The following is a 22,646-nucleotide window of genomic DNA, read 5'->3' as shown; positions in this document are numbered from 1 at the left end:
TCTTAAAGTGGGTGTCAGGATTATTAGACAATTGAGCACTGAAATAGTAGCAAGTGGATATGGAAATAAGTAGATGATGCTTTAATGGTTTTCCGGGTCTTTTCTTAAACTTCACTATTTATTTGTATTTACGCTGTACCTTTAGGATGTTCTGGGATTTAATATGGCAGGTCTTCAGTTCCTAAAAAGAGAAATTGAAGCCAGGGATGAAGTGACTTTTTTTGCTGATGCTACTGACCGATTTGAGGAGAAAAAGAGGAAGAGAAAGAAGAAACAGAAGATGATTCTTGCAATGCTATGAGGCAGTTTGCTGAAGGATTTGTTGCTCTCTGAGAACACTGCGATGCGTGTTTCCAGTTGCTGAGGGGGAGTGACTTTCAAGGGCTTGGGAGAGGATGAGGGCAGGACTATTCCCTTCATGTATTCCCTGCTTTTGACTGCTACAACATCTTCTGACCTGCTGCTTTAGTTCTTTAAAAAGCCACCTCCTATCCCAGGACCCCACATTGACTCTCATCCCACTCGTCACAATGACAAATCATGCAGACAGAGCGCTCTGCCCTCTTGCTGGATGGATGAATTTTTCTACTCTGTTTTACAACATTGTTTTTCCCACCTTTGGGAAAAAAAGAAAAGAAAAAACAGCAATTATTCAGCTTTGACGTGGCTATCAATGACATGCTTCACATAATATAGCATTTTGGCCTGGTCTGAAAATAGACCTGTCTTTGCAGTTTGAGAAGGTTTCATTTGTACTTGCTTTTCAGTCTTATTTTTGCTATTTAATGAATTTGTCATTTTAGTAATAGCAGTTTGTATTTGATTACTTTCTGATCTTAGTTTTGGGGTGGATATGAGACCAAGTGTTTTACCTCAATTGCATATTACTTGGCACTTGTAATTACACAAATCATTGCTCCTCTGTGGTACAAGCTCCATTGTAAGTCTTGAAATCCCAACAAAAGTCTTCTAGCTGGCATACAGAAATTAAAAATTAGTTCTTCAGATGTGTAATATTAGATGGGAATTTAATCTAGCCTACTAAGGAATCTGGTTTCCTCATTTAACCTGGAATACTAGTGCCAGAAAGTTCAGCAAGCTGCTCAGCATAAACACAGTTAAATCTTCATACTTTTCTAGGGAGGCTACACTGGCAGAATTTCAAAATAAGTATTAATGGGTTATCAATTCTACGCTGGCATCAAAATTAGCTACTTTTGATGAATGCTAGTGATGTTCTCAAGACATTAGAGATGTTGCACAAGTTCTTTGTGCTTTTTCACCTTCAGCAAGGGGAGTAGCAATTTGTTTACACACCCTGTTAAATTTTCATAAATTCAAACCAAGAGATTTACTGTAGTGCAGAATTTTTCTTATTTATTGCTGCATGTTCATATTATTAAGATGACATGCTCAGAATTGTTTACAATACCAATATATATACATTACATAAATATTAGGTTAAAAACAATTTCATTATCATTAACCTTTGAAAACATTGATTTAACATTCTTGGCATATTAAGAACGTTAGCACTGCAGGACTGTCATAATATTAGAAAAAATTACTCCGGGTCTGCTCTGCAAAACAAACATAAAAAAATTATATAAGCATATGGACAAATTTCTAAGCAAGTTTTCTGATGTAGCTTTCTAGTACAACTAACTTGACTGACAAAATGCATGTGCCTGCTAAATTCAGCAGGTAGATATAATCATTTATTTGCCTTGTGCATTTAAAGTAAGTTAAAAGTAATCACGGAAGCAGATTTTTGCCTTTGACATTTCCAGAATTCTTACTTAATGAAGCAGAGGGCTTGAAATCACTTGTGGCCTCTGCCGTCCTCTGGAAACTGATGACAGAAAAAAAAGTCAGTCCTGTCCTACCTCTTACAGGTCTCACTTTTCTCAAAAAAGCCAAAGGCATACCACTGCTTATCCAATCATTCTAAAATTATTTCAAGTGATCATCTCTGCAAAAAACCTTGCATATGATTTAAACTTAGGAATTTCTGTAGTTTTTAATTTGCATTTTCTGATCACTAGACAAATATATTCTAAGTATTTTCTTGATTCAGGATGCAGAGGTGACTGGCAGAAAGCAGTTGGCCACACAAGAGTCAGGGGAAAGGAATCTCAATTTGCCAAACCCTTTTCTCACTGTTTCTTTTTTCCTGAGTACAGGAAGCATAGTGCATTTCTGTACCACCTACCCCCAAAGTGCATTCAAATGTGTCCACCTAGAACTCTGCAAGCCACTTCTCCTTAAAAAAGCATGTATAGCATACAGTGTCCCAATAGGTTTTGTGCACGTTTTTAAATTGTGATATGTAACACTTAGAAACAGGTATGTATTTGGTTGCTTGAATATTCTGGTCTTGTAATTTTCTCATTTAGGATTCGACTCCATCAATGCCATTCATGTCTCTTAAGCCCAAATGGTCTCTTGGTTGCCCTGCACCACCACCCCCGACCCCCCAGCTTTCCTAACCCCTTCCCTACCACTGCATCCCAAGCTCCTTACTTCTTCCTCCCAATAGTAACTTAATTGCCATACATAAGCTCTCCTTTTGATTTGATGAAACCCAGACTTTCCACGCTGAAATACAATTGCTTACGTTAATGAGGAAGCTTGTGAGGAAGTATTACTCTAAATTGAGAGCCTGGACTTGCTGGAATCAACTGGATGCTGGAGGCTTTCCCTCCCTTGGGATAGTTTGGTGGTCTCTCATCATAGACGGTGTCTGTTAAGACTGGTGAAAAAGCAAGTTAAGGAGCACACATTGTTTTGCTAAACCCCTTCTCGAGCCTTGAGTGTAATAAAGCATAATAAATAATGAAGCATAAAGACATTTTTTTTAAAAAGAGGCTGTCTGAACCACTGACTTTAACTTTCATTTTGGCAACACAAAAAGCATTGAGATAATACAATGAGACTAGAGACTCCAGAGTCTCTTTCTTTCTTAGACAGTTTAGCAGAAAAAGTAATAACGATGTCCCTGTGGCAGCTAGCTTACATGTAATAGAGTGGCAGAGGGTCATAGAGCACACCAGGTAAACTGTTTATAATTTTTTGGTGTTAATATAGTGTTTGACAGTGCTGGGGCTGATAATGAAATGCCGCATCACTCGGTTGTACAAACCAGCAATGTGCGTTTATCCTTTCAGATATCTCCTGGGAGATGTAAATTAGTGGGACAACTAAAACTCCAAACGTTTTAGGCTTTGTTATAAAATACGGTAGATTGAAGTGATATTCTGGTTCTTAGAAATGGGAGCAATGTAATTGTATGTAAACACCTCTTTTTGATATTATGCCAGCAGCTAAAGAGAACAATAGAAGGAAGGCATGACTGCTCTACCAAATAAACATGCATAATATTTATGATGGATATTGTAAAGCCTTGGAAAGGTTTTACTCTGAAAGATGGCAATAGAAATAAATAAAAATAAGGGTGAGATACTAAATAAGTGATTTAAAGAAAGGTAAGATTGCCACATCAGTGAGGTGAAGACCATTAGTTTATCCCTATATAAATGCAATGTAGAACAAAAGGGAAAAAAACACTGAAAAGATATTTGCTTCCACAGGAAGAAATAGTGTTTCAGTTTCTGTGTGAATTTCAATCTGATGAAAAAGTTTGTCCAAGCCCTCATCTCCTTCCACTCCAACAGCCATGGCAAAAATCTCTATTTCCAGTATGGTTTGCAGTCCAGCAGCCACCTAGAAAAGACAGATCATATAATTCACCATGGAGAAAATTAGATTCTTGCCTCCCACCCCACTATCTTGCCCTCTTTAAATTACTCCTAACCATCACCCCTAAATAAACTTGCTGGTAAAGCTTCATTTTATTTGTGACTTGAATTTTCACCATAACATTTCTACTATAAACTTCTCCACCTGAAACTGTGATAATAATTGACTTGTTTGGAGCACAGCGTGAAAGAGCTAAATCCCATGTAATTTTCTTACATGCGAATAGTGCCAAACCATTTTTATGGCAATATACCCCCTTCATGTGCTCAACCTAGAATTTTGTTCCAGTTACTATACTGTATAATCCTCAAAGCTGATACAGCATTTGAACAGAAAGAAAACTAAAGAATTGTGGGTAAGTAGCATGTTAAAGGTAATTTAAAGGATTTCCCATATTTAGGAAAAGGAATAAGTCCACTTTTTTAAAAAAAGGTGCTGAAATGTGTTCATTAGAAGAAATGAAGTTTTCTGAAAGCCTATATGATAAAACAGACTGCAGAAATATCAGAGATTACTACGTCATTCTATTAAGATACAGCAATCGGCCCATTTGTCCCGATACCCATGTATATGCTGCTTGGGCACATTTTCACTAGAGTAGCACTTATTCCTGGGGCAATTTATTGGCTAAATGAAGAGATGCCTCACAGTTTGCATCAGACGTTCTCATGTTGCTCCAACGACTTCTATAATCTTAGTGGGAGAAGGAGAAGGTTCTCCTGAATGTTAAGCACATTTGTACATGACCCTTCAGAATTGTTTTGAAGAGTTAAAAAACAAACAAAACCTCTGACTCAAAAAATGTGACTACTCCTCTCCACTACTGCAGAGTAAAAGGAAGCACTGTGGGTATTCTGCTTTATCTGTCTACCACGGTTTTTCAGAACTGTTATATTTTATTGCTATTTGAAAAAAAGGGCCATCTCAATAAACCTGGAGTATCAAATCAATCCCACATAGATAATCCATTTTATGCCTCTTTATTAATTCATTGCTAGTAGGTTGTACAGATGTGCTTGGTCTCTTTTAAATCCTTAACTACTGCAGAGAACCCTTGTGATTAATCATTAGCCCAGGAAAATCTTTAATACTGATCATTAAACTATATTATATCCCTCTAAAATGATTCTATCTATAGCTTATAGGGAGAAATTTTATTAAACTGCTAGTTAGGAGAGGAACTTTCTGGCCTTCTCCAAAGGTTGCGCTTCCATTTTTTACTGGAGTTAAAGACATACAGAAGACAAAAAGCACTAATGCTAGAGGACTCATCCAACTGCTTAGTGTACTGATTTCTATTAATCACTAATCAGGAGCAGCATTCAGTGACAATTCAGAGGCAACAGACACTAGACAGGTATCAACTAAGAAGCTCGTAATATTCTGCCAGTTCTAGATGGATGGATAGCACTTGAACTCAGTTGTGAGGAAAGGCCCATAGGCAATATTTAAGTACTGTGGTCTGCCTGCAGAAGAAAATCAATCCAAATTAATTAAACACTACAACTTACGGGCCCTGGGGTATAGTTCACACGCAATCCTGTAGAAGGTGGTGGTTGTTTCACCCGAAACCTGCCAAGTAATAGAAAAGTTAATTTCTTGTTTTGTATTGGACCAGAGAAATAAGAAGCAGACCATGGAAGAAGGCGGGTCCACACACATGTTAGCTTCCATAATTATTAAGATATTTTCAATCTGTGTCAAGGATAAGTTCAGACATGGAGGCAAAGTTTAAATTCATAGCTTAAGAAGCTTTAAAATATCCATTTAGAATGGGTTACTAAAGCTACATTCAACATTTTTCATTTCCTAGCTACCGTCTTTTATCTAAAACAAAGACATATAGTGTGGCTTGGATATTTCTAGTGAGGGAACAGCATATTGCCTCCTTGTCATTAATATTTGAAAGATCATTTGTACTGGGCCTCATTTGAAGCTATCTAAAGCTAAATGGTTGGAAATCTGGTCCCACTGCAATCTGCATGCATCATAAAATAGATGCAGCCTCCCTCCTAATCTCTTCAGTCTGATGACAGATAAAAGTGGTCTCAAACAGGATATGTATCTAAAGGACCAAAGTGAGACAGCTATGTAAATTTCCACAACCTCCAGCTGTTCTCTGTAGTCTCTATCACTTATAAGGGAAAAGGCAAACTAGTAAAAAGGGAAACATCACTTGGCCAAGGGATCAATTGAAGATTTCTAATGCCAGGTAGATTAATGGGAAGATTTTTTTGTAATTGTGCAGAAAACCTGGATCCAGACTATGGACAGAGCATCTGAGAAAGCTGCTCAGATGGGCTATTAAGAATCAGTCCAACAGTGACTTAGATTTCTTCAGAAGGAGCATCTGAGAAAGCTGCTCAGATGGGCTATTAAGAATCAGTCCAACAGTGACTTAGATTTCTTCAGAAGGAGGAGAGTTTTTAAACTATCTTTAGTCTTTATGGCTGTAATTCTTTAAGAGCCATGTGGGGCACAGTGGTTTTGCCTATTAAACATACTATCTATTATCATCAAACTTAGGAATGAAATTGTCATGTAATTAGAATTTCTGGAGGAAAGGGCCAGTGAGAAACAACATGCCTGCTTCATTTAGGCAAAAACATCTGTCCAAAGAGCAAAGATTGGAAGTATCTCAGGCAACTGCCCCCTTCAATGCTCATCTATACCCCAAACTAGATTCTCCTGAATATTAAGATTTTGACTAACATTGACAGAAGGAGAAAAACTCCCACATGACAACTTGTAAGATATCACCAATGCTAGCATGATAATTCCCTCCCAAAATGAAGATTTCACTCTCAGCACAGATGCAACTTTATGGATATGAACAAAAAAAACCTGAAATCCACTACATTTCTTTCTGCATTGGATTGAATAGGGAAGCTAAGTACAAGTGAGGGTATTGGAACATTCAGCAGGTATGTCCATTTGGGTCCATAGGCCATGTAGTTGAACTAAATGGTCTCTGACCATCGTAACTATTTTGTTCTTTGTAAATGCCAGGGAAAATAATACTGGGTATTATAGTGTCACCTTTATTCTAAATTCAAGATTGTTCTGCTGAAAAAGCCATCAGAAATGAAATTCTGTCTCATGCCATTGCAAAGTATAGTTTCCAATTGTTATAGGTGACTTTTACCTTCAGAATTGAAGAGAATAGAATAAAAACTTTATTGTCACTTTAAATGTACACTAATCAGCATACATTAAAATGAAATTTTGTTGCATTCAGTCCTCAAAATATACTATTATGCATATAGCCACATACACATATATGAAACAGAGAAACATCACAGTCTAGTTCGAATGTATACAGTACATATACATGGCAGGAGAAAAAAAAGTATCATATCAATTTACAAGACGGATGGCATAAGGAACAAAGCTGTTATAGAATCTAGTAGTCCTGCTAGAAATACTTCGAAACCTCCTCCCAGAGGGGAGCAACAGAAACAGATTGTGAAGTGGGTGTGTGGGGTCTCTAACAATGCTTCAAGCTCTAAGCATGTAAAACTTATAAGCAGTATCCTGAATAATGGGAAGCAAGCTTCCTATAATTTTCTCAGCTGTCCTTACCACTCTCTGTATGGACCTACCACAAAACCAAACAATGATGCAGTTTGTTAGAAAGCTCTCAATTGTGCTTCTGTTAAGTGGCCAGGACAGAAGGAGAAAGATGTGCTCTCCTCATCCGATGCAAGAAATGCAAATGCTGGTTTGTACACTTCATTAAAGATAACATAGAGACCAAGTCAGATTGTTACTTATCTGCACCCCAGGTACTTAATACTATTGATCACCTTCACAGCTGCAGCTTTGATACAAAGTGGAGTATGACTATGCAGGCTCTCTAAAATCTACAATGATGTCCTTTGTTTTATTAACATTCAAAACCAGGTTATTTTTGTTGCATCAGTCCAGCAAAATCTTTATCTCCTCCCTAGAAGAATCTTCGTTATCATTCCGGATAAGATTCACCACTGCCATTTCACCTTCACTCCATGTTATTCTAACAGAACCTTACACATTAGAAGTTGGTGCATCCTTGGCAGTTCAACTCAAAGTCGCTAAATGTTAACAGTGCAGCAATGAGGATAGAAGGGAGATTAGGTAGGCATTTCACCTTTTGGATAAATACTTGAAGGCAAATAAATGAATGAATGAATGAATGAATGAATGAACCTTTATTTTTTTTTATTGAAAAGGGGGAGGGGGGATTGTTAAAGTTAAAATGTATTTTAAAACTTTTCAATAAAAAAAATGAATGAACCTTTATTGTCAAAGTACAACCATGTATACATTGAGATTGGCTGAGCCTCCCTTCGTGCCCCCACCCCCAACTAACAGTGAAACAAACCCTCCATCTTATTACACCATGTGAGCTAATTGCACAATGCACTGGCCTCGCAAATCAATCATGCATAAAGTCTATAAAATTATTTCCCGTTCAAAAGCCTAACAGCCCATGGATAAAAGCTGTTCAGCCTGTTGGCACGGCTGGCTATACTCCTGTATCTCCTACCCGATGGTAGGAGAGTAAAGAGTGTGAGTCATCCCTGAGAATTTTCCTCACTCTTCCAAGGCAGCAAGCCCTGGCGATGTCATCCAGTGGTGTCAGGGGACAGCCCACAATGTCTGTGCTCACCACCCTCTGTAATGCTTTCCTATCCGTGGCTGTCAGACCAGCATACCAAACCACAATACAGTATGAGAGGACACTCTATAGTAGACCAGTAAAAGAGGGTCATTAGGTTTACCATTGTAATGTTTTGTTCTAAAAAGTGCCATCTGAGTTATACAAACTACATGCATGACTTACAAAAGAACAAGACTACTGCAGTGCTTTTATTTTAAAAATTGTTATTATTGATGAAATTCTCTCCTTGAACAATGTACCACTCTGACATCATTGATATAGAAAAGAATCTGTTATCTATAAACAGTTCTGTGGCATATCTCCAAACTACCAAAAAGCAAAATATTTTGATGTGTTATCCTTTGGCAGATACAAAACTTGATAGTAATATATACAAACCTGCAGAAATCCATTCCAACATTCTTCAAAATCACTGTGGTTGAATAAATGCAGCCCTCCTTAAGAATGCCAAATGTCACCTTCGGCGGGATAAGAAGGAATCCTGACATTTTCTGGGAAGATGCTGCGACAGAGCATGTGCGGACTTTGCCAGAAACAAGATCTACATTCTTCACAAACGAGAGAGATTATTTAGGAAGGATAGACAGATCAAAACGAGAGATTATTTAGGAAGGACAGACAGATCAAAACTCTTAATCCATATATCTATTGATAAGAATAAAGGGTATTTATAGATTGATATTCTACCCATTCACAGCTATGGATACTTCAATTCTGAAAGGAAGATTTGTATTCAGAATTCACAATAGGCTAAATATAAAGTATTCATTTTTGTCAAATTGGAACATAATATATCTTGAATTGTAAGTAGATTAGCCTCTGTGAAATCAGTCCTGTGAATAATTCACCATTTACAAAAATGTACAATATTTATGTTCTGTAGTATGGATTTGAACTTAAGGAATGAAAATCTATTTAACCTTCAGTAAGTTCCTGGATGAGAAACAGAAATTTGTAATATATTTTTGCTAAGGGTTTTATTTTTGTTTCAATAAAATTATACTGCGCAGCTCCTTGGACACTCAATGCATATTGAGTATTATTCCATAATGTTGGATTGTACTTCTCTTACTTTCAGCTGCCATCAAGCCTATTTTAGTTTTACACAATCAGATGGACAGGATTTACTAAATGATAAGCTATGGTTAGTTATCATTGGACCACATATCAGGAAAATAGGCAGAAGCCATCCAACAGCAGAAGGGGATGTTCACAGAGGTAGCAAAGATTTGAAATAAACTTCTTTGTTCCCAATCCTAGCTTCTTCTGTCCTTGTGAATGAGAGGGGCAAAACTCATTTTGTACTCACTATATAAGCAGCTCAGAGGGAAGGAAGAAAAGTCCACTCCTTCTAATCCATCTAATGCAGGCCCTCAAACCAAGCTAAAAGCATTCTAGGTGACAGAGAGGATTATGGTACACTGTTGTCAATTTGCTCCAACTCCTTTGGCTATTGTTTAGTGACAGCTGGAAAAAACCAGCTACTTGTGGTGGTGATTTGTGGCAAGAATCCAGTACTCTTAGATACTTGAGTTGCTATTCTCCTTCTGTAACCTTTAAGTCATAACTGGTTACACCTGATATCCTGATAGGGAAGGAAAGGAGTATACAATGGTAGAGGGATGACCCTGTATGCTTTTTTGTGACATTCTATGACATCAGCTTTTCTAGATTTTAAAAAAAGATAAATTAGATAAATTCAGAATAATTTAGGATCATGCACATCTCGAGGCTTCCAGTTTTGAGCAGTAATGCAGCAGCCAAGGGATTGCGGGGCTCCGCACGCTGTGGCTGAATTCTTCCTGTTAAAGGTAAAGGTCCCCCCGCATATGCGTGCTAGTCGTTTCCAACTCTAGGGGTCGATGCTTATCTCCGTTTCAAAGCCGAAGAGCCAGCGTTTGTCCAAGGACGTCTCCGTGGTCATGTGGCTGGTATGACTAGATGCCAAAGGCGCACAGAACGCTGTTACCTTCCCACTGTAGTGGTTCCTATTTTTCTACTTGCATTTTTACGTGCTTTCGAACTGCTAGGTTGGCAGAAGCTGGGTCGAGTAACAGGCGCTCACTCTTGTTACGCGGCACTCGGGATTCGACCCACCAAACTGCCGACCTTCTGATCGACAAGCTCAGCGTCCTAACCCACTGAGCCACCGCATCCCTGTTAGGGGACCCTAAATGGGCCTAAAGTTGCCCCAGAGAGGCAACGGTTCCCATCGACTGCAGAGAGATGGCAATTGATCCAATCGGTCCGGGAAAAGCCCTCCAGAAACCAGCAGGAGAAAGGTTATCTTCATTCCAGAGTCTACCCCAACCTACAAGCAGACAAAGCCCAAAAGCACTATTTTAAGATGGATTGTAAACAACATGCTTGGAACTGGGTAAGAATATTTATTCGCTTTTGGTACTGTGAATAAATATTCTTACCCAGTTCCAAGAAAACCAAGATCATGGCATCCGGCCCTCTCAATTCCTGGCAAATAGATGGGGAAGAAATGGAGGTAGTGACAGATTTTATTTTCCTGGGCTCCAAGATCACTGCAGACGAGGACTGCAACCAAGAAATTAAAAGATGCTTGCTCCTGGGGAGGAAAGCCATGGCAAATCTAGACAGCATACTAAAAAGCAGAGACATCACCCTGCCAACAAAAGTGCGTATAGTCAAGGTTATGGTCTTCCCAGTTGCAATGTATGGCTGTGAAAGTTGGACCATAAGAAAGGCTGAGTGCCAAAGAATTGAGGCCTTTGAACTCTGGTGCTGGAGAAGACTCCTGCGAGTCCCTTGGACTGCAAGGCGATCAAACCGGTAAGTGCTAGAGGAGATCAACCCTGACTGCTCTTTAGAAGGCCAGATCCTGAAGTTGAAACTCAAATACTTTGGCCACCTAATGAGAAGGAAGGACTCACTGGAGAAGAGCCTAATGCTGGGAAAGATTGAGGGCAAGAGAAGGGGACAACAGAGAATGAGGTGGCTGGATGGAGTCACTGAAGCAGTAGGCATGAGCTTAAATGGACTCCAGAAGATGGTAGAGAACAGGAAGGCCTGGAGGAACGTTGTCCATGGAGTCGCGATGGGTCGGACAGGACTTCGTAGCTAACAACAACAACCATTTATTGTCTCTTTGACTTGATAATTGATTTCCTGGAAAAAAACCTCCAAGAAGCAAAACTCCTCTGAAAGTGAGAAGGAGGGGGACTTCTGCCCCACCCTCTCACAGACAGAAGCAGCAGATTAAATTTTTATGGGAGACAGAAATATATTGAAATGAAATGAATATAAGACTAAAATCTGGATAAGTTAAGATTTTCTTATCAAAAGACTATTGATGAAAACAGAAGAAAGTAATTGCTTGTTTTGAAAACTGAAAAATGAACTGGTGCTGCCATCTAGTGGTGGATGAAAATATACAACTGTAGTTGCTCTGATATAGGAATTGGCAGGAAGCCTAGGAAAAGATAACTTGTTTCTTTGACCTTCAATGTCCTAACCAAACAGAGAACAGCTGCAACAAAGAAAACATTTTGGGCTACCTACAAAGTGAGAATCATAAACCTTAGAAAAAAAATGACCTTCCTGGACTAAATATTTATTGAACTGTGACTCTAAAACTGTTTGCAGAAAAAGGAAAAGTTTGATGTTTGGCTATCATGGAACGTCAGAGATCTGCAGAAAGAACATATCAAGAAAAAACAAATATTTTCCAAGAGGAAATGTATGCCATGTTACAACTAATTCAAACAACAATGATTTTAAACCACGAGGAAATTAAAAGCAACTTTGAAAATATAAATGAACACACCTTTAACTTTTTTAAAAAATCCCATTTATATCCCGCCCTTCTCCGAAGACTCAGGGCGGCTTACAATCTAAAGCACATTTGGGGATATATTGTAAAATCTTGTTTTTGTAAAACTCTTTAATAAAAATAAATAAATAAATAAAGCACAAATCAAACTTAACCTCACAAGAACAAAAACTCTCAAAAAATAAAAATAGAGAGGGATCAGATAAATCAGACAACTGAATATAAACCAAAAAAAATATATTTAAAGATGAAACTCATCAACGGAAGGAATTATGACTTAACCCAGGCAGAGAAAAACTTGCAGGAAATACTGGACATGGAAAAGATAATTTATACTTCAAGATTGCAAAATAAGTTTGAGGACAAGAAAAAAGATTCTACAAAATGGATTATAGAACTCTCAGGAGAACTATGAGAACTTGAGAGACAAAAAGTGATAAGAGAAATTAAGAGAGAAAGAAAGAAAAATTCAATGAATACAAATGGGTGAAACCTTCCTACAAAAACACTTTACTTGACTTGTCTCTTGCATTTACAACATCTACAAGACTACAGGAAGACTTTTTGGTTCAGTGCAACATACAGATTAAGAAAGAGGTTTGGCAAAAAAAGGGCTAAAGTTAGAATCAAGACATTAGACGATGGGATTTATCAGATGGAATATTTAAAGATTAAACACTTGTTTGAATATGGTTAAAGAAATAGAAAAAATCTGAATATAAATGAATTTTAGTTTAAGAGGGATGGGCCCTTCAAGTAGCATAGTATTTTTTATAATATGAGAAATATAAAAATGTTGGGATGGTTAATATGAGGGAAATGTTTTAGATACTTAAGTGTAATGATACAAATGTATTTTAGCTTAAGAGGGATATGTTTTTAAAGTGGCATAGTATTTCCTTCCTTTTTTCTCTCTCTTTTTAAGATAGAAAAATGTAAAACTGTTGGGACGACTTGTATGAGAAAAAAGACATAGATACTTAAGTGTAATTAACTCTGAGAAAATCTTAACAGATAAGAATGTCTTGAACATTGAGGGGAAAACTAATCTAAATAAGAACTTTGAAAACAGGATCTATGATGAGGTAATTAATTAGAAAAGCTTTATATTGATGTTATTGTTACTTGTATAAATACTAGAAAAATGTTTATATTCAATTTTTATTTATCAAAATACTAAGAAATGTACTAATTTAAGATTGGTGAAACAGAATATTATTGGAAGAAGAGAAAATCAAGGAAAGCTACTATGTGTATTAAGGAATTATAGAAATTAATTGTAATTGTTTCTAAATATAAACTCAGACAACACACTGTTTACCAAATATTAAGGTTACTATGTTAAGAAAACAATAAAATATATTTTTTTAAAAATAGGATCATGCACATCTTACTGGCTCTTTGATTAATATGCCATCCCTTAACCAATGGTTGAACTAGTCATCAATTGCAGGTACGATATGTTCTTGGATCAAGTTCAACATTCAATCTTCTACCCATCTGTTGTGAAAATATCCCTCTGAATTCCATCCATTGGATTTTAAGTCCAACAATGCTGTTATTGAGTAAGTGCCAATAAGGTCCTTCTCTGGAGTGGGTTGTTTTAGGAGGAAAATAATCATTATACAGCATTTATTTCTTAGTCTACCTTTCCTCTAAAGAACTCAAAAGTGGTGTTCATGGTTCACTTCTTACATGATCCTCACGTTAACATCACTTTGAGATAGGTTGAGTTGAGGAAAAGGATTGTTTCTGATTCAACTAGCAAACTCCACAAACAAACTGGGATGTGGGAATTTGTCTCAGTACAATACTATAATCACTGCACTGCACCAATAGGAAAGCTCAACTGATTGCATTGAAAGCTCTGCTGAAACTTCTAAAACTTGAAAACTAGATAGAAGACATCTTTCATACCTCTTTTAAAAATGACCATCTTAACTAGAACAAAAAAGTGTCAGGAGACAGAACACTTCCAAATATAATGAAGGTAAAGTCAAGCAAAATTAAAGAGAAAAGTAATTGTAAAGTAGGAATTATGTTACTTTTTGCTTTGGCAGTGATTGTGGTTTGTTTCTTTGTATCAAAGCGGGCAATTTCACTTTCTCTTTTCTTGAGGATCCTGCAGCATCCACAAGAAGTGATTGAAGTTTTGGCTGGATCTGGACTCCATTTTCACTTCCTTCTGCATCTACTGAAAAGGAAAAGAGTTTTAAAACTATAGCATACGTCCTAGACCACTGGTCGGCAACCCACGGCTCTGGACCTGCATGCAGCTCTTTCAGCCTTCTGCAGCTCCCAGTCGACCTCTGCCATTTGCAGAGAGACAGAGAGGCACTTGCGTCTCTCTCTCTCTCCCTCTCTTTGTGTGTGTGTGTGTGTGTGTGTGTGTGTGTGTGTGTAAAAGAGAGTGACCTCATGCTGTTCTCCAAGCAGCTGACAAGCTTATTGGGTGGGGAGGGGAGAGAGGGAGGGAGAGAAAGGGAGAGGGAGGGAGGGAGAGAGAACTCATGCACAACAGCCTCTATTTTTAATTAAACTCTTCAATCAAGTTCCCCCCCTTGCGTGTGTGCGCATACACATTTTTCGGCTCCCAGTGTTGTTGTTTTTCTGGGAAATGGGTCTAAGCAGCTCTTTGAGTGTTTAAGGTTGCCAACCCCTGCCCTAGACCAGGGGTCAGCAACCTGAAACAGTGAAAGAGCCACTCGGAACCGGTTCCCTCACAAAAGGAAAAACTGGGAGCCGCAAAAAATGTGTGCGCATGCGCGTACATGCGCACATGCGCAGAACAAGGTTTGACTGAAGAGTTTAGCCAAGGCGAGATATGCACCTACCCTTTATATTTGAATTGATTGATTAAACTTTTTTAGTCCCACTTTTTTTTTTTTTGGACTACACACAGCAGAAGACTGGGAGCCGCAGGAGATGGCTGAAAGAGCCGCATGTGGTTCCGGAGCTACGGGTTGCAGACCTGTGCCCTAGACTAATTCTACAACTCGCTGAAGAGGTTAGGGTACAGTGAGAGCAAAGTTCCTTGTGACAGAGGAAGACAAGTTTATTTGTGGTAATGCTCCTCACTTAGGAGAAAAAGAACCTGATTGGTAAAAAAAATATGGAATTTTATTTGATAACCAATTGAAGACCTGGAAGAAATGTTGATTATTTCAAGGGAAAGAGAGTGGCATCTATTTTCGGTGAGGAGAGGTAAGCCCAAAGGCACCAACTGTACTATTAAATATATTAAGTGCCAAAATTTTGCTTTTATTTTTCTATTTTTTGCTATGTCAGTAGCTCAAAAAAATCATTCTGGTCATCTCAGATCAAACTCTAAACAAAGCAATATGCCTATACATAAACAGTAGATTTTAATTTTAGGATCAAGTTAAGATACCAAAGGAATAAAAAAGGAACTTTATTATTGAGTTCCATTTTTGCAGAATAATGCAATTTTTTGAGGTTGAAGGCTTTTGAGTGGCATGCCAGAGGTTTAAGTAACAAATTAAATAGAATTAAGGCAAATACCCTCCAGTCTTGTATTTAATATTTCCCCCTTTGTGTTACATTAAAAATCTCAATTAAGTCATAACTTTTGTAGATGCATGAAGCCATTTTTAATACTTTAGGGATGAAAGGAGGCTATGGGGCCAAAGGTGAGTTATCTGCATTTTTAAAGCTAGCTTTGGCATCTCAAAATACTGCCAATACTGATGATAGTGGATATTGTGATTTACTCTATATCTCATTTTCTCCACTGTGTTACATACTTATACTATATTCACAAATAGTAATATATCTTTTATGACATTTTGAGTCTTCGATCTCTCTTCTTCCAAAGAAAGCTTTATGTGTCAGAATAAATATTTTCTGTACTCAAGAAAGTAGCTGAGGACAACAAAATATGCTGCAGATATACAGGTGAAACTCGAAAAATTAGAATATTGTGCAAAAGTTCATTTATTTCAGTAATGCAACTTAAAAGGGGAAACTAATATATGAGATAGACTCATTACATGCAAAGCAAGATAGTTCAAGCCGTGATTTGTCATAATTGTGATGATTGTGGCGTACAGCTCACGAAAACCCCAAATCCACAATCTCAGAAAATTAGAATATTACATGCAATCAATAAAACAAGGAGTGTACATAGAACAATATTGGACCTCTGAAAAGTATAAGCATGCATATATACTCAGTACTTGGTTTGGGCCCCTTTTGCAGCAATTACTGCCTCAATGCGGCGTGGCATGGAAGCTATCAGCCTGTGGCACTGCTGAGGTGTTATGGAAGACCAGGATGCTTCAATAGCGGCCTTCAGCTCTTCTGCATTGTTCGGTCTCATGTCTCTCATCTTTCTCTTGGCAATGCCCCATAGATTCTCTATGGGGTTCAGGTCAGGCGAGTTTGCTGGCCTATCAAGCACAATAATCCCACGATCATTGAACCAGGTTTTGGTGCTTTTGGCAGTGTGGGCAGGTGCCAAGTCCTGCTGGAAAATGAAGTCAGCATCCCCATAAAGCTCATCTGTGGAAGGAAGCATGAAGTGCCCCAAAATCTCCTGGTACACAGCTGCGTTGACCCTGGACTTAATGAAGCACAGTGGACCAACACCAGCAGATGACATGGCTCCCCAAATCAACACAGACTATGGAAACTTCACACTGGACTTCAAGCATCTTGCAGTGTGTGCCTCTCCATTCTTCCTCCAGACTCTGGGTCCTTGGTTTCCAAATGAGATGCAAAAGTTGCTCTCATCAGAAAAGAGGACTTTGGACCACTGAGCAAGAGACCAGGTCTGTTTTTCTTTAGCCCAGGTAAGACGCTTCTGACGTTGTTTGTTGTTCAGGAGCGGCTTGTCAAGAGGAATACGACATTTGAAGCCCATGTCCAGGATCCATCTGTGTGTGGTGGCTCTTGATGCACTGACTCCAGCCTCAGTACGCTCTTTGTGAAAGTCCCCAACACTTTTGAATGGCCTTTTCCTGACAATCCTCTCCAGGCTGCGGTCATCCCTGCTGCTTGTGCACCTTTTTCTTCTACACTTTTCCCTTCCACATAACTTTCTATTAATGTGCTTTGATACAGCACTTTGGGAACATCCAACTTCTTTTGCAATTACCTTTTGAGGCTTTCTCTCCTTATGGAGGGTGTCAATGATGGTTTTCTGCACAACTGTCAGGTCAGCAGTCTTCCCCATGACTGTGATTCCTACTGAACCAGACTGAGAGACCATTTAAAGGCTCAGGAACCCTTTGCAAGTGTTATGGCTTAATTAGCTGATTAGAGTGGGACACTTTGAGCCTAGAATATTGCACCTTTTTACAATATTCTAATTTACTGAGATTGTGGATTTGGGGTTTTCATGAGCTGTAAGCCATAATCATCACAATTATGACAAATCACGGCTTGAACTATCTTGCTTTGCATGTAATGAGTCTATCTCATATATTAGTTTCCCCTTTTAAGTTGCATTACTGAAATAAATGAACTTTTGCACAATATTCTAATTTTTGGAGTTTCACCTGTATGCAACTTACCAATATTAAGTGGAGATCAACTAACTAGCTATAAATATATACAGTAGATGTTTTAACATGTTATAAAGTTCTATTAATAAATGCTTTTTTCAAGGAGTCCTTTGGAATGCTTTACCATTTGTAAAATGGGATGGATAGGTTTCAGCATAGAACGAGGAAGAAATGGTGTTTGGGGGCAGTTCTTTGGAATGCTTACGTCTGAACAAGTCATCTCTGGCTCCTAAAACATAAATATAAATTCATCTGAGCATTTCTATTTTGCTCTTTATTTATTAAGCTAATTTATATCTGCCCAATTCAACCAGAGGTGAATCTGGGTGGCTTACAAAATTTTCAAAATCCACCATATAATAAAAACCCATTAAAAAACCCCCTATCCCTCCCCTATGGCAGCAACAGCATAATCAAATCAGCCACTACAACAACTTGCCACGGCCAACTTACTGCAGCTAACTTGCCGTGGCCAACTTGCCATGGGACAACTCATCATGGCCAACTCACCACAGGACAACTTACCAGGGGACAAGAGTAACACTAATAACAAAAAAATGGTGGAATAGAATCATTAAATAAAGGATGGAAAAGGAGGGACAAAATGAAATGTGAATGACAAAAAAATAAATAATTTTAAAATTATTTTAATTAATTAAACTGAACTGTTGGCTTGTCCTGCGGCAAACTGTCCCGTGGTGAGTTTGCCACAGCGAGTTGGCTGCGGCAAGTTGTCCCATTTCACTCCTTCATAGTCCGTGGATCTGGTGAAAATCACATTTTTAGAGCCTTTTGGAAAAGCAACAGGGAGGAGACCAGCCAAACCTAGGTTCACTATTCACTCTGAAAGGTTCATACATTATTTTATAGAAAAATAGAATAGCAAATAGAATACATCAAAACAATTTTAAAAAATGACAAAGCCTGCCCTTTGGCAGATGGTTTGAAAACACATAATGTGAAAGTTCTTAATATTTTATAAAGCTAGCTATAATGAAAGCAAATTGTTTTTATGATATCCAGAACAGATGGTCCTGTTCTTTATCATAGGACAGATTTAGTCACGAAGGGTGGAAGGGCCCCAGCCTAGTCCCTGGCTGTTTCTGAGAGCAGCAGCAGATACTCTCTGTAACTGAGGAAAATGTTATCTATGTCTTTAAAATTTCCTGTCCACTCGAAGGCATAATACGCAAGAGAAATTCTTTGAGTTTTGTGCCATCTTAACTGTAAAAAGGCAACTGATTTCATTGCTGCGTAACTCAAACTTTCCACGTTGATGGTTCCAGTAATCCAGGAACAGGATTGTGGGAACAGGACTGCTAGCCGCAGCCGGTATTGATGGGTCTGACAGGTGAAAGATTTAACGATTGCAAGGGAGTTTCTTACAATTACAGAAACATGCTTCAAAGGACATTCAAGGAATATGGTTTGTTAAGTTTTATGAAGAAAATTCATAATCTATTTTCTTGGTATATCTAATTAGTTAGAAAAAATGGGATTTTTAAGAGGAAGGCATCCAATTAATCTTACTGCCCTTATTCACTGCAGAATTTAAAATAAATAGCAGGAGGGAAAAAGTGAAAACACAGAAACTATTGCAGAGATTTCTCTCTATTGTGTGTTTTTTTTAAGTATACTTGTCAAACAAGTAGTCAGCTTTTCTAAATCAAGACTGGCAGCATAGAAGCCCTTCTGAATGTGACAGACAAATGCTGCAAGGTTTTCACCAGGCCTTTGCAGGTATTACTGTGCAGAGAAGTTTTGCACCAGAGTAACCTAGTTTCTAAGCTCAGGAAAAACTGACCAAAATTATGAATTTTAGGATCAACCATTTTTTGTGTGATCTATTTATTCTGCATCATTTATTGTGCTATTAGCCAACCAGAGTGGCTGAGAGATGAGAGACCATATAAATCAAGCTTGTTAAGCTTGTAAGCCGCCCTGAGTCTTCGGAGAAGGGCGGGATATAAATGTAATAAAAAATAAAAATAAAATAAAAATAAAATAAATAAATCAATTAATAAATACCTAATTATAAGTAGATGAAAAGCTATCAGGGAGAAAGAAGTCTGACCATCTGCACATCCACTTTAGCATCCTTACAAATGTTATTAAAAAAAAATTCTAAAGAAACTGAATTCTTGATTAACAATTAACGATGTTAGCAATTAGCTAGCAATTTAGTGTTCAAGATGCTATACTTATGCCACTCCTAAATACCACCTATGGTTTCATTGTGGTTTTTTAAAATATAAACTAGAATTGAAAAATTGAACTGAATAAGCTTCTTGGATGAGAAGTGAAACATTTTCAAAGAAAAAACCCAAAAAAGTCCAGTTGCCTTTTGGAAAAGCACCACTGGGACATCACCTGGATGATTGAGAATCTCTATAGACTGTAAATTAGAACATTTTTTGTGTGTGAAATAACCAAATTTTTCAAGAGTTTTGTATTTTCTCATTGGATGTTAAAAGGTTCTGGACAGCGAAATAAAAAAAAATAATTTATATTTATTGCTGACAACACTGTGCAAAGTATTATTTACATGTGCTTCATCAACTACAAGAAAGCCTGCAATTGTGTTGATCATGAGAAGCTGTGGAGAGCCCTACAGGACCTGGGGGTACCAGCACATCTGGTCAAGTTGGTTAAATCAGGAAGCCATATGCAAACATCATATGGAGACACTAATTGGTTTAAGATAGAGAAAAGAGTGTGAAAAAGTTGTAATCTTTCCCCTTTCTTATTCAATCTGTATGCCAAAATGACTGTGAAGAACCTAGATCTTAAAGAATCAAAAATTGGGGTAAAGATTGGAGGTAGAAATATCAAAATTATTTGATATGCTGACAATAAAACTCTCATTTCAGAAACCAAAGAAGATCTGGAACATTTGATCAAGAAAATCAAAGAAGAAAGTGAGAATTTTGGTCATTTTCTGAACATCAAAAAGACCACTGGAAACATCAAAATAGAAACTCACAGTGAAGAGACAGAATGTATGGAAAAATTCACTTTCCTAGGGTCACGGATTGCTCAAAACAGGGAGCGCATCCCAGAAATAAAATGTCAGGTTGCATCAAGTCACACAGCAGTGATGAGCATGAGCCGAATATGGAAAAGCAAGGACATCAGCCTGGCAAGCAAATGTAGGTTAATCCATTCTATTGTATTCTCCATAGCTATCTATTCCCCATAGCTTTCACAACTTTCATGATTGTGAAAGTAGGACATTAACAAAGCAAGACAAGAAGAAAATTCATTCATTTGAATTGTAATAATAGAGAAGGCTCCTGCGTATTCCTTGGATAGCAAAGGTGACTAACAAGCAAGTAATGGAGTGCATAACAGCAAATATGTCACTGGAAGGAAAAATCACAAAACTGCATTTTACTTATTTTGGTTATGTCATGCGGGAGAATTCACAGGAGAAAACAATTCTGTTTGGAAGAGTTAGAAGTAAAAGGAAACCAGGCCACCAAAAAACACGGTGGTTGGATGCCATCAAACCTGACACCAGCCAGAGCATAGAAGTAAAGTAAAGGTAAAGGTTCCCCCGCACATGCGTGCTAGTCGTTTCCGACTCTAGGGGCCGGTGCTCATGTTCGTTTCAAAGCCAAAGAGCCAGCGCTTGTCCGAGGACGTCTCCGTGGTCATGTGGCCGGCATGACTAGACGCCAAAGGCGCACGGAACGCTGTTACCTTCCCACCGTAGTGGTCCCTATTTTTCTACTTGCATTTTTACGTGCTTTCGAACTGCTAGGTTGGCAGAAGCTGGGACGAGTAACAGGCGCTCACTCTGCTACGTGGCACTCGGGATTCGATCCGCCAAACTGCCGACCTTCTGATCGACAAGCTCAGCGTCCTAACCCACTGAGCCACCGCGTCCCTGAGCATAGAAGTAATAGTGCACAATAAGAAGATCTGGCAAGATCTGGCCCATGAAATTGCCAAAAGACAGTGTCCATACCACTGAATGAACAACATCGTCGTTGTCGTTGTCATCATCATCATCATCATCATCATCATGTTTGTTTTTCAGTCCCACAAATATTTATTTATACAAATAAAATTAATAATAATAATAATAATTATGTAAAATACATCTGCAATAGCCTAAAAGCATTTTTTCCATTCTCTTTTCTGTCAGTATGAATTACTGGTCTCTTTCCATATTACTTCTCAAGCATTTGTTATACAGTAGTGCTACCACCTTCAAAGTGTCCACCACCCAGTAAATGCAGTATTACTTGCTCTCTCTCTAGCAGTTTCATTTTCAGAGGACTCTGTAAATGTATCCAACAACGGTTCCTTTGTTTCTTTGTCTGGAAAAGGAGGGAGCATTCCTGAGAGAATTTCAACATCTGGAAACTTTAAGGGGAGAAAAGAACAAAAGGATGAAGTGCACTTTCTGACAAAAAACACTGCTAAAACAAAATAAAGAACACAAACAAGAATCTCTAAAACAAATGGCTGATTTGTATATGTCAGTTATCAGTATTTGTATTGGATTTATTTTATACATTTAGAAGGACAAAAACAAGAGATTAACTTAATGGGCCCTACATAATATGATCTGAGATTCTTTTTCTTTTTATCTGCTGGTCCTTGACCATCTTTTATTGATAATAATTCTCCTAAAAACTGTGATGTGCTTAAGAATACTGCAAATCCATAGATCAATACCATAACATTTATTTTCATATTAAATATACACAAAATGTCATAATTCAGCTCCTCCTCTACCCTAGTTTTTTGAAATATTTTTATTTAAATTGTGAAGAATATTTATAAATATCCACTATGGCCTCAAACAGGGAGTCCCCAGACATAAGAAAGCATTTAGCTTAAATTTAAGCTAAAATACAGCTAAAATAAAAATCAAACAATAAAATGA

General features: G+C 37.9%; 2 protein-coding genes across 4 annotated transcripts in view; one reads left to right on the top strand and one right to left on the bottom strand.

Annotated features, from left to right (window-relative positions):
* WDR3 (WD repeat domain 3) overlaps positions 1 to 919 on the top strand; it is a 34,248-nt gene extending 33,329 nt beyond the window's left edge. For all 3 annotated transcript variants that reach the window (XM_081319851.1, XM_081319853.1, XM_081319852.1), the window contains one exon: positions 146 to 919. In XM_081319851.1, the coding sequence (XP_081175977.1) occupies positions 146 to 301 (156 nt within the window). In that variant the 3' untranslated portion in view covers positions 302 to 919. The remainder of the gene's footprint in view (positions 1 to 145) is intronic.
* Positions 920 to 1,243: 324 nt separating this feature from the next.
* SPAG17 (sperm associated antigen 17) overlaps positions 1,244 to 22,646 on the bottom strand; it is a gene marked incomplete at its 5' end in the record, with an annotated part of 120,744 nt that continues 99,341 nt past the window's right edge. The window contains 7 exons of the mRNA XM_081318920.1: positions 1,244 to 2,768; positions 3,541 to 3,723; positions 5,271 to 5,331; positions 8,801 to 8,970; positions 14,270 to 14,418; positions 17,955 to 17,978; positions 22,000 to 22,120. Coding sequence (XP_081175046.1) covers positions 2,619 to 2,768; positions 3,541 to 3,723; positions 5,271 to 5,331; positions 8,801 to 8,970; positions 14,270 to 14,418; positions 17,955 to 17,978; positions 22,000 to 22,120 — 858 coding nt within the window. The 3' untranslated portion in view covers positions 1,244 to 2,618. The remainder of the gene's footprint in view (positions 2,769 to 3,540; positions 3,724 to 5,270; positions 5,332 to 8,800; positions 8,971 to 14,269; positions 14,419 to 17,954; positions 17,979 to 21,999; positions 22,121 to 22,646) is intronic.

This window comes from Vipera berus (assembly GCF_964194415.1).
Source record: "Vipera berus genome assembly, chromosome: 2".
Lineage (NCBI taxonomy): Eukaryota > Metazoa > Chordata > Lepidosauria > Squamata > Viperidae > Vipera > Vipera berus.
Note: the sequence above shows the minus strand (reverse complement) of the source record. Positions and strands in the feature narration are given on the sequence as shown.